The following is a 24,435-nucleotide window of genomic DNA, read 5'->3' on the forward strand; positions in this document are numbered from 1 at the left end:
CAAAACAAGTGTGCAGTGAGGGTTATTCATCTGATTATGATACTATCATGAGCAGCAAAAATTAGCATTAACCCCAAATCTTCAGGTTCTATATTAGAGACAGAGATGACATATTATATAAACACAGGAATTACATACAATCCCTAACTCTTTTGTCAAGTGGCTGATGGCAGCCAAGAGGAGCCTGATTCAATACATTTAGAGTCTTATTTTACAAATAACTGAACAGCTGTCCACTATGAAACCTTGGAAAATCATATGCTTCCACCTGAGTTTCTCTGGCAGAAATAGCCCACCTTCATCAGCAAACACTGCAAGACTGTACACAATAAGACTGTACAAGATAAGAAAGTCTTAAAAGGGGGAACGTGTCATAAAACTTGGGCCAAAATTCAATATAATATCATATTTCTATGCTTGTGTGTGTGTGCACACAATATTCCAATAAAAGCAATAAAAATAATAAAACACATGGCCCCACGATGGTGCTTACTCACTCAAATCAGCCAAGAGCAGCCTTTCTGCACATCTAACCTCATTTACGAAGAGGTTGCTCATGTGTGTCATGAAGAGTTGCTGCCAAATCTATGCTGTGTAACCCAAGCTAGTAGAAGTGCCAGACATGGAAAGGCTTTCTGTTATCATCTGCTGATGTGGGGCTTTAACAAAAAAGTCCTCAGACTGGACTCAGCCCTTTGATGGGGAGCTCTAAGTACTGATTCCTCCTGAGAAGTCTCCGTAGGAATGAGGCAAAACCCTTGAGAACCTAAAGGCAATTCTTGGCCATTTGGGAACAATTTCTTTCTCCTGTGTATGAGTACTTTTATCTACCTGGGAGCCCTTTTCCTCCACCCTGTCCTGGGTCATATCTAAGTGGGGGCACAGAAAGAAGTTTGAGCTAGAGATGATGCAAAAAGCCTTGTGGAATTAGGTCTCTCTTCTTCATCAAGGAAAAAGTAAGAGGAATCTTCCTCCTTAGCCATAGCACTAAAAAAGGAGGCTGAACAAGAAATGTTGTTTGAATAAAAAGTTATGTTTCCCTTAAAAGTCACTGTGTCTATTCCTTTGCTGAAATGTATTGCATATACTTATGATATTTTTTCTGTCTGATTTCCTGTATTGATGTAAACAAAATGGAACTTACAGTGTTTCCATAGCACGCAAGCCTGGCAAAACCTTTTTGTGTTTACAGTAAAACCCTCTGAGGAAATACTACTCATGAGGGGAAAAGATTCCTGCAGAGATCCCAAACCACAAAAATTACCATTTGGAAAATTCATGTTGATGAAATATGCTTAAAAAATAAATAAAGAGAATTAAAGCCATCATTTCTGATTACTATCATTGTTTTAGTTGAGACTGAAGGAGATTTCAGACTCTGCAGCAGAAGGAATGGATCCATTGGTTTTAACAGAGTGGATCTGTATTTGCATTGACATTTTACATTTTAGAGGAGTGCATATTTTCCTGTAATTTCAAATAAGTGTTGTCTCCAGAAAACACACAGCTCATTACACAAAAGGACACAGAAGCACACAAACTCAAAGGCAATCCTGTGGGAGCAAATTAGCTCTCAGATTTAAAGGCTTTTTTTGCATGTTAAATACTGAATTAAAACCAAATGGTAAATGCAATATTGTTTTTCCATCAGACTGAAAACAAAACATGTATTTTTGAATTATTTTAACAGGAAAATGAAGAAACAAATATATCATGGAACAGGATTAGAGTTCCCTCTGAAAGATGTTCTGTCTTGAAGTTACCCAAATTTGGACCAGATCCCTGGGCAGGAGTGCATTTTTCTTGCATGCAGAAAGGTACAGCAACCAGGAGTACCAGCACACATCACATTCTTCTACACAAAGGTAATAGAGTTTCTTTATATTCTGTCAGTTCCTAGATGGCTTTGTAGTATGGCTCTGGTTAAGAGATTCGCCACCTGAATCCCTTGTGCCCCATGCCCATGCCTTTGGTGAGGACAGATTATTTAGCAGGTAAATACAAGGGCTTTTAATTTTTGTCTTTTCCCTAAATTACTAAATTAGGGGCTAAATTACTGGAATCATGTAGTGGGTACTTCAAAACGGCAGGACTTGTTTCTATAGTTGCACTTATTTAACTTCAGGACTACACAAAGCCTCAAATCAGATGCTTTGTCGAATTTAGTTGATCCTAATGAGTTCAAACATACTTTATATTTTTTATTTTTTTTTGTTTTGTTTTGTTTTTGTTTTGTTTTGTTTTGTTTGTTTGTTTTGTTTTTTGTTTGGTTTTGTTTGGTTTTGTTTTGATTTTGTCTTTGCTGTTGTTGTTTTGTTTCTTTTTCTTTTAAGTGGTCCACACTTCTAATCAATTTTATAACTTATTTTCAGTTAAATGAATTAATCTCTGTAAGCATACAGGTTCCAAGAAGCCAGACAGAGAATATTTATTTATGAGACCTGTTAAAAGAGATTAATGCTACACAGTGACTCCATTTCTGCTCATTTTTTTCTCCATGTGCTGCTAAAGTCAATTTAAGGACATTCATCCACTGAAGACTGAGAGGGGGAGAGAAACTCCCCTGGAGTTCAGGATATGACCTGAACTCAGTACACTCCTACCTCCTGTCTAGATCTGTGACTCTCCTAGATATATTTTGCCTCATCAGTCAAACTGTCCAGAGGGGTAGCAACAGGATGCATGCTCTCATATCCTTCTCCTCCTTAAAGACGTGCAGATGGAGACCTGTTAGGAGAGCTCAGATTTGTCTGTGACATGACTAGTTAGTAAGGAGGAGGAGGAGGAGGAGGAAGACCCTCATTAAACAAGGAATAATACACTTGATTTAAAAATAAGGTAAAAAGACTATTAGATGTGACTGGCAAAATCTTCCATTTATCCACAGATGAAGCACAGCACAGCCAAAGCAATCAAACCTTCCCACAGTGCCCCACAAAGGGCCACGGACACCCACTGAGACCCCAGCTCTGCTGCAGAGCCATTTCAAAGTCTGGCCAAAAGAGGCTGGTGCTGCTGAAAACCAGCTGCAGCAGCCCTAGCTTGCAATGAATCACCATCTCCTGGGGGCATAGGCTGAGATCACCCTCTCATGGTATGCAAGCCATCAGCCTACCCATGTGAAAATAAAGCGTTCATCACACACATGCGGACTGGATATGAACAAATGACCCAGAAATCTGGGGGGTTCCAAGTCCTATTACCCTCTGCTTGAGTCATTCGCCTGTCGCACAAAACTTGTTGTGACATATTTTGCGTGGGCTGTGGGGTGGGAGGTTGAGAACAACCCAAAGCCTACTTTGTCATTTAGTCCTAAAATTATACATAACTCCTTCAACGGACAAATAAAAGAACAAAATGACTACGAAAGAGGAAAATGTGATAGCAAGGGAAAATCTTCCTTGCTGCATATTGTATCTTCATTTGAATTCCAGCATAGATCTGAATGAATTATATTTTTTAATTTGTTTAACTATGCTAATAGTCACCATGCACTAGTGGTTTTAGCAGTATTTTCTCTTTATATGTGTGACTCAAGGATTACCATAGCAACTTGCTTCCCAATTAGCCTTCAGTTACTAACAATCAATATGATTAGACAAGGTCAGCACTGGAGTAAGCTGTATAGATTTTTAAAAAGGCTACTGAGAGTGAGTAAGGGCAGGTAGAGGAGGAGCGGGCTCCTGGATGATCTTCCCCAAAGAATGGTGGTCTTCCCCGAAGAATGGTAATTTTTCTGCTATTACTCACTCTCCTATGAACAAAAGGAGTCATGGCAAACCAGAGTTTTGCCAGTTACTCGACTGCAGAAAGCTTTTAGCCTGCCAACAGATTCACAAAATATGGAGAACAGAAACATCCTTAGAACTGCAGATAAAAAGATACCTTACTGTCACATTGCTGGGACTGATGTTGACTGCACACCACCAAAATCAAGAACAAATATGTAATAGATTTTTATCAACATAGCTACATCTGAAAGCAATCTTCCTGTATGGCAAAGATCGCTGAAGCCTGGAGTAAGTTGACACTGTCCAGTTCACATGAATATGCTCCCTGGGAGCTAAGCCTATGCAGTGCTTGGCTGAGATCCTATTAGGAAGCCCTCCCTCTAGAGACCTGAGTGATTTCCCATTGCTGAGACAATTCCCCCTTCATTTTTATAGCCTATTTCAGTCGTTAACATGTTATCTGTTACCCTGAAAGCACAGTGCCTGGCAGCACAGTAGGATGAAAACATAATGTGCTATTCAGAGGTACTCTGGGTCCTGGGAATACAAAACAGGATCCTTGATACTGACAGATGAAGGCTCATGAAAAGCCACTTTACTTGTTGGTGTGTTTAAGTCTGCTACCAAGAAACACAGGCAAAACCATGCTTATTTTTAAATAAACAGTGCGTGCTGTCAATTATGCCCAGGCACAGGGCTGTCGCAGATGAACTGTGATCCATTTGCTTTCTTCTCTAGAAATTCATTGCCACTTGTCTCTCTGCTCTGTTCCTCTTTGGAGGTTACTCCTCTGCTGGAAATGTGCCTTCAGCCTCAGCTCATGCCAGCTCATAGCACTGGGTCCCCGAGCAGAGGGTTGAGCTCAGGGAATGGAGGAGCCAAGACATGGCACACAGTGAAAATGTAGTGACAAGATGGTCTGGGTAGTACAATGTGTGCTGTACAATGGCACTTCAAGCCATTTTGAGGCAATATGTCTTGACCTTCCTCTGCATAGAATGCCCAAAAGAAAAATGAAAGTGTTTTAAGCTCAAAAAAGGTAGCTTTTATTAGAATATCAACTAGGATAATTAACTTTAAAGCAGAAAAACCTTATAGGATATTGGAAGAGAGCTGAGAAGAATTTATATCCTCCTCTAACGTTACATCCAGTGCCTTTGGAGGTTTGGAGTTCATAGAATCACAGATTAATTTGGGTTGTAAGGAACCTTTAAAGGTTATCTAGTCCAACTTCCCTGAGGGACATCTTCAACTAGACCAGGTTACTCAGAGCCCCATCCAACCTGACTTTGAATGTTCCCAGGAGTGGGGCATCCACCAGTTGTCTGGGCAACATGTTCCAGTGGTTCAGCATCCTAATAGCAAAAAGCTTCTTCCTGATATGTAATCTCAATCAACCCTCTTTTAGTTTAAAACCATTACCCCTTGTTCTATTGTGACAGACCCTGCTAAAACATTTTCCCCCATCTTTTTTATAGTCTCCCTTTAAGTACTGAATGGCCAAGTTCCTCAATGGCTCATTTCTAGTGGCATTAAGCTCTGCCCAAACATCTTTCAAACCCTGTTCATTACCCCTGGGGCTGCTCCCTGCTCTCTGGTGCAGTCCTTGGGTGGCACATGCCCATCTCTGGCCTGTATACCTCCTGCCACTTGCAGGACCTCAAAGCTGTTCCCCTCCAAACATGCTCATTAGCCCACAAAGGAAATACCCATCATCCCTTCCTCCTGCCAGCTGTCCTAAAGAGTCTTATCTAGTTGGAAACAGAAGTAATAAATAAGCACGCCCTTTTCACTGTATTGTGATCAGCCTTTCTCACAGCACAGATGGGAAAAGCTAAAATCTTAAAAATCCAGCACAAGAAGACTTAAAAATTTGGAAAAAAAGATGAAAGACATATCAACATAAAATCTCATTCAAAACAAAAGATAAGTTTGACAAAAGGATTGGACGGGTCTAATGACCAACTTCATAATTACAGATAAATATGTAAATCCTTGTGTTCTTGGCCAGACAAGCAAGACAGAAGTAAACACTCCTTCCAAGTAAAAAAAAACTAGTTTAATTCTATTATCATGTGAAATTCCTCATTACTCCTTCCAGTGAGGAAACTTCACAGCACAAGATAACATAGAGAAACCACTCCTGGAGTTTGTGCGCTTCTTCTCCTCAGAGGAGAAAGCATCCTATGAGGTGGACAAAGCATATGTGGATGAACTGTTCCATAATTGTTCCAGAAACGTTCTCTTGAATGTCCTCCTTCAGTACGTGGCATCAGCAGCTCTCAAAGATGAGGTTCTGACCTGGAAAGTCAAAAGCCTGCCCCTGTCCCCAAATCCTAGTTTACTGATAACTACACTGGAAAATGCACAGACACCAATAGTTTTTCAGCTTTCTCCATTTCTCTCACAATCATTTGTTATTTCCATCTATGATGCTGGCTCTCCAGGTATTCAAAATATTTTCTGGCTTAGTATCTGTCTACCATCCTAAATCCTAGCAAATTAAATCTTTTCCAGACTGCTTTATGTATATATATATACACATATGCATGTATTCAAGTATATAAGTATATATATTCTACCATATGGGAAGTAGTTTAGTCACAAAAGGTACACTACTCTTACTTATTTTTAAAGAATCAAACACATATATGGAAGCCTTCATTAAAACCAGGTTCCTGCTCTAGAAATCAAAACAAATATCCACAGTGTTCTGAGAGCAAATTGTTCTTGGCTTGGTCGCAAAACAAACAATGGGCACAATGAATCTCTGGTTTTACACCTGGGATGAATTAGGGCCAGCGGTGCCTTTGACAGAAAAATCAAAATGCAGCACACTAATAACGATAAAATGCTCAGTTGCCTCTCCACTTAGCAAAGCAGCCATCAAACTAATGATTAAATCCACATCAATCATTTGGCATAATAGAAATAAAGGCCATGCAATATAACGTTGTCAGAAAATCAACATCTCCTGCTTGGAAAATAAATGTCTTGACTTCATCTCAACATTTTTTTTCCATAAATGTTGAGGGTTATATCAGCATTTGTATAACAGGAAACCCTCCTTCATTGCAAGATGCCAATTCCACTAACATTATTTCTAAAATAAACAGAAAAGCTGGATAAAATTACTATGGGAAGGTGTTTCTGAAATCCTCCTGAAACTGAATTACCATTTCCTATCTGGTGCTGGACTTCTTTCTAACAAACAACATTAGTACTGGCAACAATAAACATTGAAGAAAATCCCATTTAGAGAAAATTTGGCACAATTTCAAGGAAGTCATACCTTTTGCACTCACTCACTGATACAGTTACAATACACTCAATAAGATTAATAGAAAAAAATCCTTTAAAAACCTTTTTCTCATGAAAAAAACCTTTTTTTCTAATTCATACTTTTTTTTTTAAGAGCCACATTTTTAAAGGAAACCTAGAAGCTGGATATACCTGGAAGGAGATGGCATTACAATGTCTCTTGGGATATGCTGTCACCTGAATTCCCACAGACTCCTACCAGCACAGCACCATGATGCATCAGGAGCCATGGACCCTCATCAGCCTGTCTGTCAGGTGAAGATGAAGGTGCCATAACAACCAGGTGAGGTGCAACCTCCTTTAAATTCATGTGTTTTCTCTCAGAATTGCTTTTTCGTTTGATTTCGCACAAGAATGTAGGTTTGGTTGGGGTTTGTTTGTTTTCTTAGGTTTTTTTTAATAGAAAGAAACCTTTATATAATTATCCTTTTACAACTCTTTAAAAAATGTTTGTCGAATTAACGCTGCTTACTTTAATTTTGTTTTAAACTTAATTTTGTATTTACACTTGTCTCAAGTCAGTACATTTTAATTCTGAATTCTATCCAGAAACTGGGGTATTAATATGTAACCAACACACAAAATTGACTCTTGTTTTAAAAAATGAATTATTTAGGGATATTAAAATGAATATACTGATTTTATAAAGAAAAAATATAATTATTTAAATCAGGAACATATTCTGACACATCGTATGAGAGGACCCATCTTTTGTCATGTATGAGCAATGAATTATATCTGAAAAGGTACAATGTAAACAGAAACAGCAATTCTGACTTCTCATTTCATTTTGTGATATATATACGCAAGTTTAATAAATGTATCACTCATCCAGCATAAGAATTATTTTATGTTACCTAGTAAATACGTATTTTCATATTTACAAAGTCACTTAGATGGTCATTTATTCTACCTTGAAAGTACAAGAATCTCTTAAGAAAATACGACTTGAAACTTCCTTTACTTCAAAATAGAGTGAAGCTCCTGGAAGGAAGACTGAAGAAGTGACACATTTTGGAGGAAAATTTTTGACTCTACCATCATCCATCTTTCCCTCTTGAAACAAAAAAACCACTCAAAAGCACCTGAGATGAATCTCAAAAAGCTGGCCAGTGAGCAGACATACCAGCCTCGTCAGTATGCATCAAGCATTTCCATGGGACAAAAGAAGAAAGATTAGAGTATTAATTCTGCACCACGGGATGACCATCAATTCTGAGGCTCCTTGGTAGGTTTACCAGTCGCAGTAATCAGCTTCATGCCTCTAATGCAAGGACCTAGACTGAGGCTGCCTTGTAAAACTTAATGATTCAGAGGAAGCAAATTTCTCTCTGTGATGCCAAAGTTGCAGCCTGTCTGGCCCAGCATCTTGCTCTAGAAGCAGCAAAGGACACTCAGAACACAGTGTAAATGCAGGGCAAGCCTACTGAGAAATAATCTTACTAACTGAGGGAAAGATCTTAATAATTCACAGCATTTTCATTTGCAGAGGTTTTTTGTTTTTTTTTCTATGACACTGGACTGAGACTTTTTCTTAAGAACTGTGCATTTCACCCTCAAATCTCATTTTGAACAAATGTGGCTACTGCAGAGCCTACATTTAGATATGCAAATCTTAATTTAGCATGCACTTAATTTTATCTGTTTTGTTTGCAATGGAGGAAGGCGGAAGAACATTGGATCAAAGTTTCTCCCTAAAGAAGAGTGGGAACTCACACAAGCATTTGCCCATATTTCATCTTTTATGAATTCAGGTAATCTGAACAGTGTGTCGCTGGGGAGAGGCATTAAAGCATTTAGTATACATTCAGACAAGTGGATTCCTCTTTTTTCTCTCTCTCTCTGTCTAGACATCTGTAAAACAGGGACTAGAAATGAGGTGCAAGATGATTCTCCCATTAAATACTTCAGTCTTTAACACTGGCTTCACATCAGTGCAGTTTACAAATAAAGATTCTGCTAACTGTTCATTACCGCAAAGCTCATTCTTGTTCAAAAAAAGGAAGTAATAACAAAATGTATTTATTTTTTTTCTGTTCTAAATTTATTATATCAAAGACAGTAAGCATCAAGATACTAAACCACACAGAAAGAATTATGGAATACTTCCTTTCTTGTACTCTAATGTGTTTCAATTAAAATATGCAAATATTAGCATGATTTTCTGGGACTTTTTGAATAGAAAATTTAGAAAATGTTGATATAGACACTATTAATTGATTTTACATTCCCTAGCTTCTTCTTCTAAGGGTTTTTACTTTATTTGTAATTTTGTTCCACCAAGTATTAGCAAAAGATTGAGATTAGATCATGCTTTCCCCGAAATATAGCAAAGCTCTTTGACATCAGCAGTGAGCTGCTGACATGGATAATAAATTCCTACTTAACTTTTTTGTAATTATGCAAGGGATGACAACGATAACTGCAAGTGCAAGGCCTCTTCCACAGATAAGCTTGGACAGGGAAAAGTGGAATGCCAGGTGATGATGCAGCAAAATGTTTATAGATTATAATAAAACCACCTGGTCTTCATTCATTGTTTATTATGTTTAGAACCCAAGCCATAGCTTCTACTTTCATGAAATAATTTGAGTTGAGAACACCAGGCTTCCTATGTATTCATACCAAACACAAAAAATTGCTATCCATGGGATGATATTTGCAAAGGCTGCAGGAGGGTCATCTGAAGCAATGGCACTCCCTGGAGAAGAAAAGGTACTGCAGCCACTCACAGCCACACAGACAGACAGTGGCACAAGGCGCAGCTCTGCCCAGCTCCTCCACCAATGATGTGTTACAGAACCCTTGAAAGAAGCTTGCACAGCTGTTCACCTTTCAAATCCCATTTGAGGAAACCTGTTTCAAAGGGCAGAGTGTTGCGATGGGCAAATGAAGATTGACACCCTGGATGCTGCTGGGCTATGAAACGTGTATGGCACATCCAGCAGAGGATAAGCTTTCTTACACTTCACTGCTGAATCAGAGGTCTGAAGTGCAAGCAGTCCCTCCACTATAGAAAAGCCCTGCTTCACAACCACTGATCACCATTAAGCAGCTGGGATGGGGGCACCTGGGACTTGCAAGTCCATCCGCAGGAGTCAGGAAGCCTCCTGTGATTCCTCCCTGCCTGACCAGCAGCCTGCCTGCTGACTTGTACAGGACTAGACCGGGCATACAGCTGGGAAAGCCCCACATACAACAGTGGCCCCATTAAAACATTTATTCTTTGGGATGACAGTCCGAATTTTGAATTTCTTTGCCTATGTTGGTTACTCATCTTAACATTTTTGAACAGTAGTCCTCTGTTCCCTGAGAGAAAATGCATATTTAGACTAATTTAAATGCATTAACTGGCATACTCATTTTCATGACCTGTCCTTAAAGTGCAGAATGTTTCACATAACTTCCTCAAATGTAAGTTGGAATTTAATATCCGTAGGGTTGCACGTTGGGAATATACCCTGCACTATTTATTACTGAAGTATGATTGTTACTTTATTCAGTATGTACTCTGGTACGCAGAATGCACTGTGTCCCCCTTTCACCTTAGGGATGTAAATAAATATTTTTGTAAATACGCACTACTTAACTTCTGTATCACAGCAGATCCTGAAAATCCATGTTTTGCTGCTTGTAAAATAATAAATAGCAGACTTATCCAAATGATGCAACAAAAGATAGAAAGAAACTCCTGCCTAGAACCAATTTCCAAATGTCTTGGTTACGCTGAATCCTCACAATTTTCTCAAAATAGCTTTAATGATCTTATTTAAACACAGCCTTTGCATACCAAATGAGGCTGCACACAATATACTGTGCAAGAAAAACTGGAGAAGCTGCAAAATGCTGAACAGCTTTCTTGGGAGCAGAAGACACAGACTGCTCGTCCTTAGGTGATCATGTGATTCCTACCTCCCCCCCTTCCCTCCCCTCACTTGGGCTGATAAGTGTTACAGAATCACATGCTGGAGCTTATTGAAGCTCTTTTCAGGAGCACGTGGGATGGGTTAGCCATTTGCTAGCCCAGGAAGCTTTAGTGGCTACAGCTGAAGTAGGTCTGGATAGTGAATCCATTAATCCACCAGGTTTTTAAAACTTGCTAAATAAGGTGAAGACTTCCAGTATGCCAAATTCTCCAGATGAGACTTTCACAGTCAAGCCAAGAACTCTGCTCCTTCATCAGTTGCAGGAAAAGAGATACCCCTTGATTCAAAATACTCTCTTCTGTTCTCTGCTGTCCTCAAGTACCTCATCTGAGTTTGGCTGAAACATAAAAGATAACACAGTACGATCTAGTTAAGTCAAAGGAAAGTGTGACGTGCCTTTTTTCCTACAGGGAAAACAGGAGAGATTTTAGCATCATACATTGTGTTGGTTGTTGTAAATGAAATAAGCTGGTGCTCATGTATCTAGGTCGCAGACCAGCAGCATTTGTTCTTATGAAGGATCACTGGATCAACAGTCTCAGCAGAAAAACAAAACAAAATAAAACAGAAAAGCTTGAATGCACTAAGTGATGAAGTAAATACATGATTAAGAGCTGCTTTTTTCTACAAATTCATAGGGAAGCAGAAGATAGTTGGTGCATATGTTCTTGCTGTCTTCCATAGACAGAAAAGTTCAGGTTCCAGGACTATCAACTTTTGTAGATTCCCTCAACCCTGAAAGTTTTAGCTTTCCAGGATTTCCAGAGGTCATTAAGGATTTAGCTCATCAAGCTCTGTTATCCATAGCACGGTCTGTGTTCTTAAACTGTGCCTTTGCCAAAATCCGTTAAAGAAATGTCCTTCTCCTATTACTCCAAAAACCAAAACAGGGCCAACAATGGTGTTTTTTTTCTCTGTGATATTTTCTAGTTCAAGAAGGATTTCATCCTCATAGCTGAATTTCCTTAGGCTGCACACTGGTTGGATTTGAAAGCAAATGATGAACCAAAGCATTATGTTTTATCTTAAACCCTTCAAAAAGAACAAATAACTGATGATGAATTTTCAAGTGGATTGTGCCTCAGGGTGCAGACATGAGGCCTCTTTGGCTTGCACAGGGTAATGCAATCAGACCAAATTTCCTATAAATATGATGCCCGAATCAGGCCTTGTTAGATCAACATTCACAAGTCAACTTTGCTACCTCATAGTAACAGGAGGAAACAGCACAAGAAAAAGTGAGACTTAATATTGCTTCAGACAGTCTCCAAATTAAGCACTTTCAGTGCAGGTTGAAGATGACATAGCTGCTGCAGAGCATGTCAAATTGATTTTGCCAGGTATGTGCCTGCATGGCACTGCTTTTTAATTTAGTAACTGGAACGTTAATTAGTTCTGGGAGTGTAAACAGGTTGGTTAAGCAGAAGTCCAGACAAACCTCCACACGCCAGTTGTCTAAGACTTAGGAGTAGACTAAACATGTACCAAGAATAACTAATCTGCTTTCCTGAACACCTATTTGCTAAATTAACATGAAGCCAGTGTTGTGCTGAAGTCAGAGAGCTGCTAGCAACAAGATGGCAACACTGTTCCACAGACTTGTGTGTTCCTGAAATAGTTTTCTATATGAAAATTCAAGTTGCATGTTTAGTAAAAGAAATCTCTGATAATTAGAACCTGACAGTTTATTTCATAAATTTAAACATTTTATCTAAGAAGACAAGAAGATCTTTCTCCTAGAACATACTTGGGGAAAGTTGTTGCACCATATGACAGTCTACAGAATGGACATTTCCTGTTTTTTTCAGTAACTGAAGTAATTTAGATGGGTGAGGAGATAATGGCAAGCCAGAGGGAGTTCAAAAGGGCTCTCATTTTTTAAAAAAATTAAAAAATGACAAAAGTATTCCAATGACAATATTGCCAAAATAAAAAAAAAATAATTAAAAATCAGATGAAACACAAAAGATTTTGTCTTGGTAACTAAAATTAGAGCTGCACAAGGGAGAGCAGATCAAGTGCTCCATGCCATCATTTCCCAGTCACACTATTTTTTCCGTGATGAGTCATACTCCCTAGTGTCCATTCTGGAAAGTCCTTGGAGAGTCCAAATGGCAAACAAGGGAGATCTTGCCTGAGTACTCTGACTGAAGCCTAACTGAAAGTATTTGATATTTTCTGGCAAAATACATCTATTCAAAGCTCTCAGCAGTTTGCTTGTTTGAGAAGATACTAAAATGCATAGAGAAAGCAGGAAAATATTATTGAATTATTTTTAATTGAAAACCAGAAATTTTTGGTGCATGTGTTCAAAAGCCTTCATTCACTTTGAAGGTAAATACAACAGAGTTAGAATTCCTATGAAGAGCTCATCTCTAATTTAACTTGGAATCATAGAATAGAATCATGGAATCATTTAGGTTGGAGAAGACAGATGTTTCACAGATATTTCACAGAGTATTCTGAGTTGGAAGGGACCCTCCAAGACCATTGAGTCCAACCTTTGACCAAACACCACAGTGTCAACTAAACCAAAGCACTAAAAGCCATGCCCAAAGCACTAAGTGCCACCTCTCTGGGCAGTCCATTCCAATGTTTAATCACCCTTTCTGTGAAGAAATTCCTCATGATGTCCAACCTTAACCTCCACTGATGCAGCTTGAAGCCGTTTTCTCTCATCCTGTCACCAGTTGCCTGGGAGAAGAGGTTGAACCCCACCTTACTAGGGCCTCCTTTCAGGTAGTTACAGAGAATGATAAGGTTTCCTTTGAGCCTCCTCTTCTCCAGGCTAAACAACCCTCCCTCAGCCCCTCCTCATAAGACCTACTCTCTAGACCCTCACCCAGCTCTGTTGGCCATCTCTGGACTCGCTCCAGCACCTCAATATCTTTCCTGTAGTGAGGGGCCCAGAACTGGACACAGCACTGGAGATGTGGCCTCGCCAGTGCCAAGTACAAGGGGACAATCACTTCCCTAGTCCTGCTGGCCACACTACTGCTTATACAAGCCTGGATGAGATTGGCTTTCTGGACCACACTGCTGGCTCACATTCAGCCAGCTATAAAACAGCACCCCCAGGTCTTTTTCTGTCGGGCAGCTTTCCAGCTGCTCTATCCCCCAGCCTGTCACATTCCATGGGGTTGTTGTGACCCAAGTGCAGGACTTGGCACTTCATCAAGTATGGAATCTCATACTGCTGGTCTCGGCCCATCTATCCAGCCTGCCCAGATCCTTCTGCAGAGCCTTTCTACCCTCCAGCAGATCAACACTCCCACCCAGCTTGGTTCTGTCTGCAAATTTAATGAGGGTACACTCGATCCCCTCATCAATAAAGTTGTTGAACAGGACTGGCCCCAATGCTGATCCCTGGGGGACACCCCTAGTGACCAGCCACCCTCTGGTACCATTCACCTCTACTCTCTGGGCCCAGTCATCAGCCAGTCCTTAACCCAGCAGAGTGCAGCTCTCCAAGCCATGGGATGCTAGTTTTCCAGGAGAATGCTGTGGGAGACAGTATTAAAGATTTTACTGAAGTCTAGGAAAACTATATCCACAGCCTTTCCTACTAGGCTGGTCACTTGGTCATAAAAAAAGATTAGGTTGGTCAAGTAGTACCTGCCTTTCCTAAACCCATCCTGAGTGGGTCTGATGCTCTGGTTGTCCTGTATGTGCTGTGTGATTGCACTTAATCTGTTCCATAACCTTCCTGGGCTCCAAGGTCAGGCTGACAGGTCTGTAGTTCCTGGGATCCTCCTTCTGACTCTTCTTGTTGATGGGTCTCACACTGGTCAACTTTCAGTCACCTGGGACCTCCTTGGTTAACCAGGGCTGATGATAAATGATGGAGAATGGCTTTTCAGGCTCTTCCACCAGCTCCCTCAGCACCCTCAGGTGAATACCATCTGTCCCTATTGACTTGTGAGTGGCTCAGCAGGTCACTAATGACTCCTTCCTGGATTTCAGGGAGTTTATTTTGCTTCCCATCCCTTTCTACCACCTCAGGGCTGGTTACTCTGAGCATAACCTATCTTTCAGTTAAAGACTGAGGCAAAGAAGGCATTAAGTATGTCAGTGTTTTCCTCATCCTTGGTGACAATGTTCCCATCCTGCATACAATAAAGGATGGAGATTTTCCTTGGCCCTACTTTTGTTGTTAATGTATTTATATAAATACTTTTTATTGTCTTTCACAGCAGTAGCCAGATTGAGTTCTACCCGAGCTTTTACCTTTCTAATTTTCTTTCTACATGCCCTAACAACATCTTTGTATTCTTCCTGAGTTGCCTGCCCCTTCTTTCAGAGGTCACAAACTCTGTTTTTGCCCTGGGTTCCTGTGAAAGCTCCCTGTTCAGCCAGGCAGGTCTTCTTCCCTGACAGCTTGTCTTTTGGCCCACAGGGATGGTCTGCTCCTGTGCCTTTAAGATTTCCTTCTTAAAGTATGTCCAGCCTTCCAGGACCCCTTTGCTATTAAGGACTGCTTCCTGAGGGACTTTCTGAACCAGTGTCCTAAACAGGCCAAATTCTGCCCTCCCAAAGTCCAAGGCAGTGGTTTTGTTCACCTCCTTCCATGCTTCACCGAAAATTGAAAACTCTATAATTTCATGGTCACTATGCCCAGGACAGCCTCTGACTACCACGTTCCAACTTGTAATCAACCAGCTCATCCCTGAAAAATGATTTCAAAGACCACCATTTCCCCCCAAATTCTGGGCTTTAAAACCTACCCTGTTGTCAGAAACACACTTAGGAATGATTTATTAGCAAAAAAAATTGTGTGTAGAGATATGTTGGACTGCACAAGATACTGGTTTTTCTTCATTAATGTTTCTTCAGTAATGCATTCATGAAATATTGTCACTTCATTTTTATTCTATTTAGTTCTAGGTGAGCACATACATATACTATGTTGAAGTATCTAATTTGTGTACATCAGGCTATCTACATTTTTCCATATGGAGGTACCACAATATTAATATCTGTTTTCCTTAAATAGGCTACAGTTTGCTTAATCTTTCTTTCTGTGCATGATCTTGCAAGAGTAAAAAGGCTTTCATACAAAGGCTGCGTTTTTATATGCAAATCCATTATTTGATTACCCACTTTTTTGTCCCTACATTATCATGAATATTTCTGATGAATGTTTTATGGGTTAGGTTTAGGATTTGAGAGCTATTTCAAATTTATCTGTTTGCCATATCATCTGCAAATACTGCATCTTTGTTGATGTTGATTGGTCTCATTTACATATTTATCACAATTTTATTTTCAAGGATGTTTTGATATAAACTGTCTGTCCCCATTTCTCCTCCATGTACTACTAGTAGGTGGATGTATCTTCATATTGAGCCCATTACCATATATAATTTTTTTGGTTAACAATAAATCACCACTTAGAGACAATCTATTCAATGCCTTCATACCTATCTGACATATGGTTTCTGAGTAATTAAAGATAACAGAAGCAGCTCACAATGCACTTTGCAACTCAGTTCATACACCAGAGAGCTCAATGATTTTCCATAAGGACTAGGCTTAAAGGAACTCCACAGGACTGCGGAGAAACAAGTGCCAACAAAACTGGCAACACAGAGGTGATCTTAGCCCTAACTAGAACTTTTCTTTTATCAAGAAAAATTACCTTTTACAGTGGTGCTTGCTGGGTTTATGAGAGGCTGGATCCGTAAGTGGGAAGATTTTTAGTTTGTACATGCTGAGAGAAGGCTCCTGATCCTACAGTGATACTCTGAAATGGATCTTCTATTTCAGAAAAGGCCAGATGCCATCTGAGCTTTACCACTTGGTACTGATAGCAGCTCTTCAATCCTTGCATGTTCACTGTTTGTTCTTCCTCCATCCATTCATCCATCCATCCATCCTTCTCCAAGTTCAAAATCCTTTCACTTTCTTGGCCATACCTTCTGGTATGTTCACTTTCTTGGTAAATTCCTTACTTATACAAGAGTACGAGGGAAAAGGGTAGAAAAGGTGCAGAGAACTGTCCTTTTGACCTTTGCCATTATACACACAGCACTGAAAAGGACACTGAATTTTATGTGCCCCACTCCCACCCAGACTCCTCTTGGGTGAACAGCCTATTTGTGATTCTCTCCTCTCACAGTGCAAGTACTGGCTCTGTTTCTAAGCAAAATGTTATTTGCCCATATATGAAATAATTCAGAAAAATCATACATGCCCAAGAACAGTTCAGGTTGGACAGTGATGGTTATAATTTCTGGTGCTAGCACCACATAACCCATAGATTTTCTGTTGTTAAAGAACAGCTGGAAAAAACATATTAATAAGGGTAATAATAATAAAAATTAAGGTAATAATCCTTCTAGTGGTAGAGCTGCAACACATCCACAGTAGCGTACTAATGAATGTACGATATATCTGGCTCATCAGAGGTGCTCATAATTGTATCTCCAAGATTATCACTAAAATTCACAGAAATTAGGTGCTTACACCCTTTGTGTGCTTAAATTTTTGGATCTATCACCCATAAGAAATTTCTCTCACACATCTTGCCAGCTGACTCTGAACATGCACAAAACAATCTTATTTATTCATTAGTGAAAAAGGAATTGGCTGACCTGTTCTTGACGGGAGTGCTTTCCTCCCTAATCTTTCCACTGTTTCATTCCAAAACTCTCAAAATAATCAGTTTCCTGTGAACTTCTGTTATGGCACTGTATTTATTAACTGCAATGACACTCCATGTTCAGCCAGTCCTTTGAAGACTGCCCATTTGCTGATATGAAAATGTATTTATGACAACATTGTTCTGAAACATGTGGTGTTAATAGAAAAAGTTTCTATTTTTTTTTTTTAAACCTAAAGATGAAATATATGAAGCTCAGAGGTAGGGAGCTGCAACCAGAAACTGCTGCTTGGAGTAAAATAGTTGTTGACATAATACGTACATTTTCTCTAGGTCAAGAAGTCCTGCAAAAGCTCCTTTTGGAACGACTCTCATCTTGGTGAGGACAAATCTCCTGAAAATAGAGAAAATGGGGTGATTATTCTCTATTCACAGCACAGGACTGCACAGTAGCCTTGGTAGCACAGGAGAGGCCTTTATCACTGGTACAAGGATAGTCTCTGGGCTGAAAGCTTTGGCATCTAAATACAGCTGTAACATTCAAAGCATTTGTGGGACTCCAGCTGCCCTGACCAAAATTACAGCATTGCATTGGATGACCACTGGGGCTCCTCAGGGGAAAAAGCATCCATCAGTAGTTGCCACTTCCCTGTTTGTTTCAGTGAGAAATCCAGACCTGCAGCTCCTCTGTGTGCTGGGAGTGAACAGTGCCTTTCTCATCTCGAGTGCTCTTTTGAGTGATGCTCAAGCATAGGATGAAGGCTCCCTGTGGACCCAGATGGAGGTGAGTTGCCTACAAGACTATAAGGTGGTACATCCATGCTCATGCAGGATGAACCTTAACCTGCTGCACAGATAATTTAAGAAGTCAGCTACTATCTCCCATCAGTGCAACTTTATTAACTTTATTGCTTCTCACAGTCTCTCTTCTAATTAGTTGATAATGTGCACCAAAATTGGGACTTTGGAGTACACAGCTCGATCATAAATGCTCCAGGACTACATTTTTATCATTTTTAAAGGTCACATAACATGCTTGATGAAGAAAAATCATTTAAAATATCATATAAACCTTTTTGTTAAATTGGAGTTATCTCCTTTAATGACAGTAAAAGAGGACTAGAAAACTTCTGATGGCACTTAACAAATGAAAGGTAGGGTTTCTACTACTCTACGAAGAAATAAGGTGTTATGTGGGTAATTGTCTTCTTTCACACATTTAATCATTCATAGGTAGTGAGAACAAACAATTGTATATATTAACATGACCTGCTCATGACAAGACATCATATAACACTGGTTGCATTGACTGACAGTTGTTAAAAAATGTTTTTTTCTTAAAAAAAACCAACAAACCCACCTTTGTTACATACATGAACACGTTACATACATACATACATACATACACACATTGCACTCTGTGATTCACCTTCTTAGTCTATTTTCCCACAGAAATGGAAATGATTTTTTTTCTGAATTACTATGGAAGTCTTTTTTTCAGTGAGCATATCTTCCAGATCACTGCAAATTGTTATTGTCTCAGAACTGGTTTTGCATGGCTGTTTGGGATTGCCTTTCATCTCCTGTCTGTGCTGCATCATTGTAAGGTCTGCAGGAGGACAGAAAGGGGAACTCAGCCTGGTACAGCCTGCTGTGCAGTCCTGCAAATTTTAACACAATGCTCAAAACAAGAGACTTTCTTACTGTTCACATTAAGTATTCATGCAATCCTCATCTATGTTTTATTTCAAATGATTAGCTTAGAATTTTCATGGGAGATTATCAAGTTTTAATCAAAGTTCTAGGGGAAAAAGTATTACTCTGACAGAGTACCAATGTGAAAGGTTCCCATTTTTTAATTGTAGGTCTTTAGTAGAATCTACCCCCTCATGAGTTAGCATTTACTTAAGCAGGACAAAGTCAATGCACAGCTCACCTAGCTCTAGAGATGTCACTGTGATTATACCAGGAGTGAACTTGGCCCCACACTTTTTTTAAACATTGAAATTTATGGTATTCTCAGTCCTGAAAGACGATGAAGTCAATTTGGTATTTCATTATTCTTGTACTATCATTAATGTAAATCAGAAAGAGCTTCAACATACTGTCACACAAGAATTACAGTATTGAGATCATTATGCAAATGTTAGAAGGATAAAAGAGCTTCCCAGAAAAGGCCTATCCTGGATTAGGCAATTTGTAAAACCCTACTGAAAACAGGGCTGGTGTAATGCATGCAAAGCTATGGCTGTGCTTTCTGAGCAGTTAGACACAATGGATCCTTGCAGAACACCCAGCAGGCTTAGTGCTACAAAGCTGAACCATCAGGAAGCTCTTTAACTTTGATCTGCTTTGAAATCTTTCTCAAACTCCGCTTTGTAGAAATGCACGCCTAATTTCTGAGCCCTAGAAAGCAGGCTTTGTCTGAAAAGCCACCTATCATTTTTTTATGGCACTGTGCTAAAATGAATCCTCTCTCTGCATGCTTAGGTCATCAGGACATTTGCAATTTTTTAATTAAATACTGGCCTATGCCATCCTTCACCACAACAAGAAATTACATTCTGATACAGAAACTAATGGAAGGAAGGAAACCTCATTCATAGATGGGGTTACTTATATGAAAAAAGCCACATCTGCATAGAATTAAAAATTAGACCTTGAGTTTCTTTGTTGAAGACCCTGATATCCTGCATTAATAAAGCGCCAGAATTCAGGAGTCACGTGTCTAATGCCTTGAGGCAGTTAAAGTAGAATTGAAATTTAATAGCTGAAATCTCACATTTCACTTAAAAAAATTAAGGTTAATTGTTTTTAAACATCTCTGAGTAGGCTAATAAAGTCAGCGTTAACGGTATAACAAACATTGAAAATTAGAATCAGCTACCTGTTGAATTATCAACTATATAATGAATAGGAGTCTATTATAACTAGCCAAATGCTGTATTGTCAATAAATCTCACCAATTAGTCTCCAAGAATCAATCTGTACTTGAGATACTGACTGTTCAGTAGCAATTCTTTCTGAAGTACATGGAGAAAATAATTGAAAAGCCTTTCCTTGGTTTTGTTGCTGGCACTATTTTAGGGTTAAAGAAATGAGTACAGCCCACCTTTTTCAAGCATGTTTCATGTCACAACAAACAGTTAAAAAAACGTTTCCTTTAAAAAACATGCATGTAAGAGAGATAAGCAGTATTTGGTCCTAAAAATTTATGTTAGCACTTAGACACCAGTAAGGAGAGCACTGAAAAGCTCTCAGTGAAAAACTCTCTTCAGTGAATGGCGTGGAATTAAAAACCCAGAGCCAGGTGCCCAACATAAGGCATTAGAAAGGTTAGACTGAAGGTTGGGTGACCCAAAAATCCATATGCAAAGTTAGCTTCCAGGAAACATCAAATCTCATCTCCCAGGGCTTTCAGCACCAGCCTCATCACACACAAGGACCCCCACTCGCATCAGGCTTTGCCATGAGGGAGGTGTTGTTGTCCCTCAATGCAGCCCTGGCAGCCAAAGCAGAGACATAGAATGGGAGTCCTCTCTTCAAGTCTTCCCTTACACTGAGTGCTACAGCCATCTGAATTTCATGCCTCAGGAGGATGCTCAGTGACCAAGGGACCTCTCCCTGTCCAGGCTCAAGCATCATGCAGCCAGGGCTAGACTTCTTCTGCCACTAAAGAAGACAAGGGGGAACTTACCACCCTCTCTAGAGGGCTTACAATTAGAGCTGGTTTCCCTCAGACAGATTATAAAATTGATAATTACACTTTTTAAGTCCAGAGTTTAGTGATGCTAATCTTATTTGGGCTACAGTAGGTCCCAGAAGTCCTAGAAAGGACTCCGGTGTAGGAGCCACCAAAAACTTAACAAACACGAGAGCAGAAATCAGAGGAAAGGAAACAAGCCCCAGTTGGTCACACATCAGATGGTTATCCTACATCTTGTGAAGGCAGTATACATAGCTGGAAATAGAAGAATGACAATATTAACTAATGTTATTTGCTATGTACAGAACTATAATATAGATGTAAATGTGGCCCGTTGCTCCTATACATGCCCTGATATCCAGGAGAGGTCTCTAAATCCTGACTTAAATATATCTGTTGAAAGTGATTCTTAGACAGTTTGTTGATAGATACTGTCTGCTCTAGTTGTACAATCACACTTATACTTTATATATTCCTCTGGACTGAACATGCAAAATTCCCACAGCTTTTTCTACTTTTAATTTTTAAGTGTTTTTTATGCCTGTTTAGTATATAATTTTTATTTGTCTCATGAATGCATGTGAGTAAATTCCTCTATTATGAAGCTACTAAAAAAATGTTGCTACTTAAAGCTAGACCTGTCAGGACTAGGGCAGAACTATCTCCTACTGATTTGTTTATTTATACAGAGACACATAAACCTGGTTATTTAGAGCAGTGGGGTCTCAGTTAATATGAAGCCAGTAACACAGATAACATACACTTTATATCACTATGAAGAGCAAACAACACAAATACATCTTGTTTCTATATGGTTGTGTCTAGTATAAGAGAAATATCATAGTGCCACTTAATCTCAAAGCCTATAGAGGACATGATGCAAAGAACAGAAATTAGCGGGTACTGCTAAAATGTTCCTGAATAACCCTCTAACATTTCCAGTTATGAAAAGATTTATTGATCTTTTCCTAAAATAGTCTTCTTCAGCTGAAGTAGTTGAGACAGGCAGAATATAAGACATGAAGGAAAAAAAAAAACCTCCAGAAAAATTAATGTTCTCCTATCCAGCCCCACATGAATCCAGTGACAGAAAAGAAATTGACTTCATCATAAAAGGATGGAGGACTGGATGTCCTTATTCAAGTATCTGGTGCCCAAGGTATTGGTGATGAAAAAGACTTGGTAAATTAGAAGTTAAAAAAGTAGGTCCATATAGGTTTCTGCTAAATGTCTCTGAAAAAAAGTGCATAGAAAACCTGTGAAGTGTGCACATTAAGCAAATCAATGTAAAGACACATTTGTGAGGTATTTGTGAGGTTAGCCATTTATGTGAAAAATTACGTATTTTACATATTCAGCAAATGAATTTTCAGACCCTGGTTCCACAAGTTTTTCTTGAACAATTATTAAGATGCTTTTTGGTAGAAATTTTCCATCAGAGCTTTCTCCTGCTCTGCTTTAGTGTTGCCTCTTCCCAGCCCCCTTCCCTGCCAGACGCCTCCCCACCACCCCTGGCAATAATCTGGCACAACAAAGGAATGCACTGATTATCAGAAATTAGACTGCTTAAAAAAAATAAAATGATTTCTGCTTCATAAAGCCTGGCTGAATTTAGGTATTTCAAAACACTCTTTAAAACTCATTTCTCAGATCTACTTAAGTCACACACAGTTAATCAGAAAAGTGTGTGCATTGTAGAATTATCTTCCCAGGCTCATGTAAATTGCAAATTCATGATGTTAAAATGAACTATATCAAGCAGATACTATAAACTTTATAACTTAAGGACCAAAGGAAAATAAAATAAAAAGATTCAGTGGCCATAATACTAAATCACCAAATTTGGTTCCAAAGAAATAAATGTGATAGGATTTTGAAGAACATTTTACTTTAATCTCTGAGCTAATACACTGATGTTATCACCTTCTAATCCTCTGCAGCAATGTGCATTTTGTCACAAAAAGATTAACAATTAAATTTATCTTGCTATCTGTAATTCTTGTTGGTTGTTTCTTTGTTTTTGCTTCTTGCTTTGGAAATGGGCTGGAGGTTATAGCACAAGCAACAGATGAGTCTTTGCTTTACATCAGAAAAAGACAAAATGATGCTATGACCTATTTAATGTGCTCTTGATTAAATGCACAAATCAACACAAACCTGCACCCTGTTTTTTTTTTTTTTCAGTTTTTGCTTGATTAGTTAATGCAACAGTGAAGGACTGTTTTGCTTTTCATGCCATAATAGGAGACAAATAGATACTGCAGACCACATCCCAGATGGCGTAAATCAATTGAGCTGTGTCACCTTGGCCCTAAACTTTTGTCCTAATTCTCATTGGAATGAATCATGAGATTCCTTTGAGCTAAATGCGATTTAATTTAAATTTATGAAGAACATTTGTAAGCCTGCAGCTGACTGGAATGGGTTCACATTGCCATATGACTTCACTATGACTAGGGTCTGTTTCTAGCGAACATCTCACTGGGAAGGGGCATATGTAGATGTACGCGAACATGAAAGTATTTTTCCTAATCAGTTGCCTAGGTGGAAAATCTCTGTAATCTATTAAGTAGCTTGTAGTTACTTTCAGTCATAGCTATGTTTTCCTTTTCCTAACAGCAGGAAGAGAGGAGTACAAAAGTTGTAAATCGGATACTAAAACATTAGGTTTCAAAAACCATCGAGCTAAATGCGAAAAGCTTGGTTTAATTTGCTTTTTGGTTTTAAAGTCTTTAGAGTGCATTCATATCACGCTGCAAAGCTATTTTCAACACTCACGAGGCTTTAATTTAAGAACAGAGAAAGATTTATATTAGTCACCTCAATTCCATGAGATGCCAAAGTAGGGACTTTGTAAGGCTGACGGGATCATGAGGACTGGCACCGGCAGTGACAAAAAATGTCTCCCACCATCCTGCTGGCTTGTCTTTGCAGAGAGCAACGGCATTATCTCAAGAGAAAACCAAAACGAAGCAGAATATTTTTTTAATAATGACTATCCATGTAAGTATAGATTCATTTCAAAAAGCGTACCCTGATAGCACAGGCACACTTCAATAATGGAGGAAGAGCTTTGCAATTCATTTGTTCAACTGAGATACGATCCAGTCTTAGAGGCCTTACGTCACACAGATGTAAATGGATTTATGA

The 24,435-nt window shown here is 39.1% G+C and overlaps 1 protein-coding gene across 1 annotated transcript in view; it reads right to left on the bottom strand.

Annotated features, from left to right (window-relative positions):
- The window catches only part of FSHR (follicle stimulating hormone receptor), an 85,370-nt gene that overhangs the window by 34,431 nt on the left and 26,504 nt on the right, over window positions 1-24,435 (bottom strand). Inside the window, exon 2 of the mRNA XM_017829331.1 lies at window positions 17,902-17,973. Coding sequence (XP_017684820.1) covers window positions 17,902-17,973 — 72 coding nt within the window. The remainder of the gene's footprint in view (window positions 1-17,901; window positions 17,974-24,435) is intronic.

The sequence above is a fragment of the Lepidothrix coronata genome, unplaced genomic scaffold (genome assembly GCF_001604755.1).
Source record: "Lepidothrix coronata isolate B3197 unplaced genomic scaffold, Lepidothrix_coronata-1.0 Scaffold163, whole genome shotgun sequence".
Classification (NCBI taxonomy): domain Eukaryota; kingdom Metazoa; phylum Chordata; class Aves; order Passeriformes; family Pipridae; genus Lepidothrix; species Lepidothrix coronata.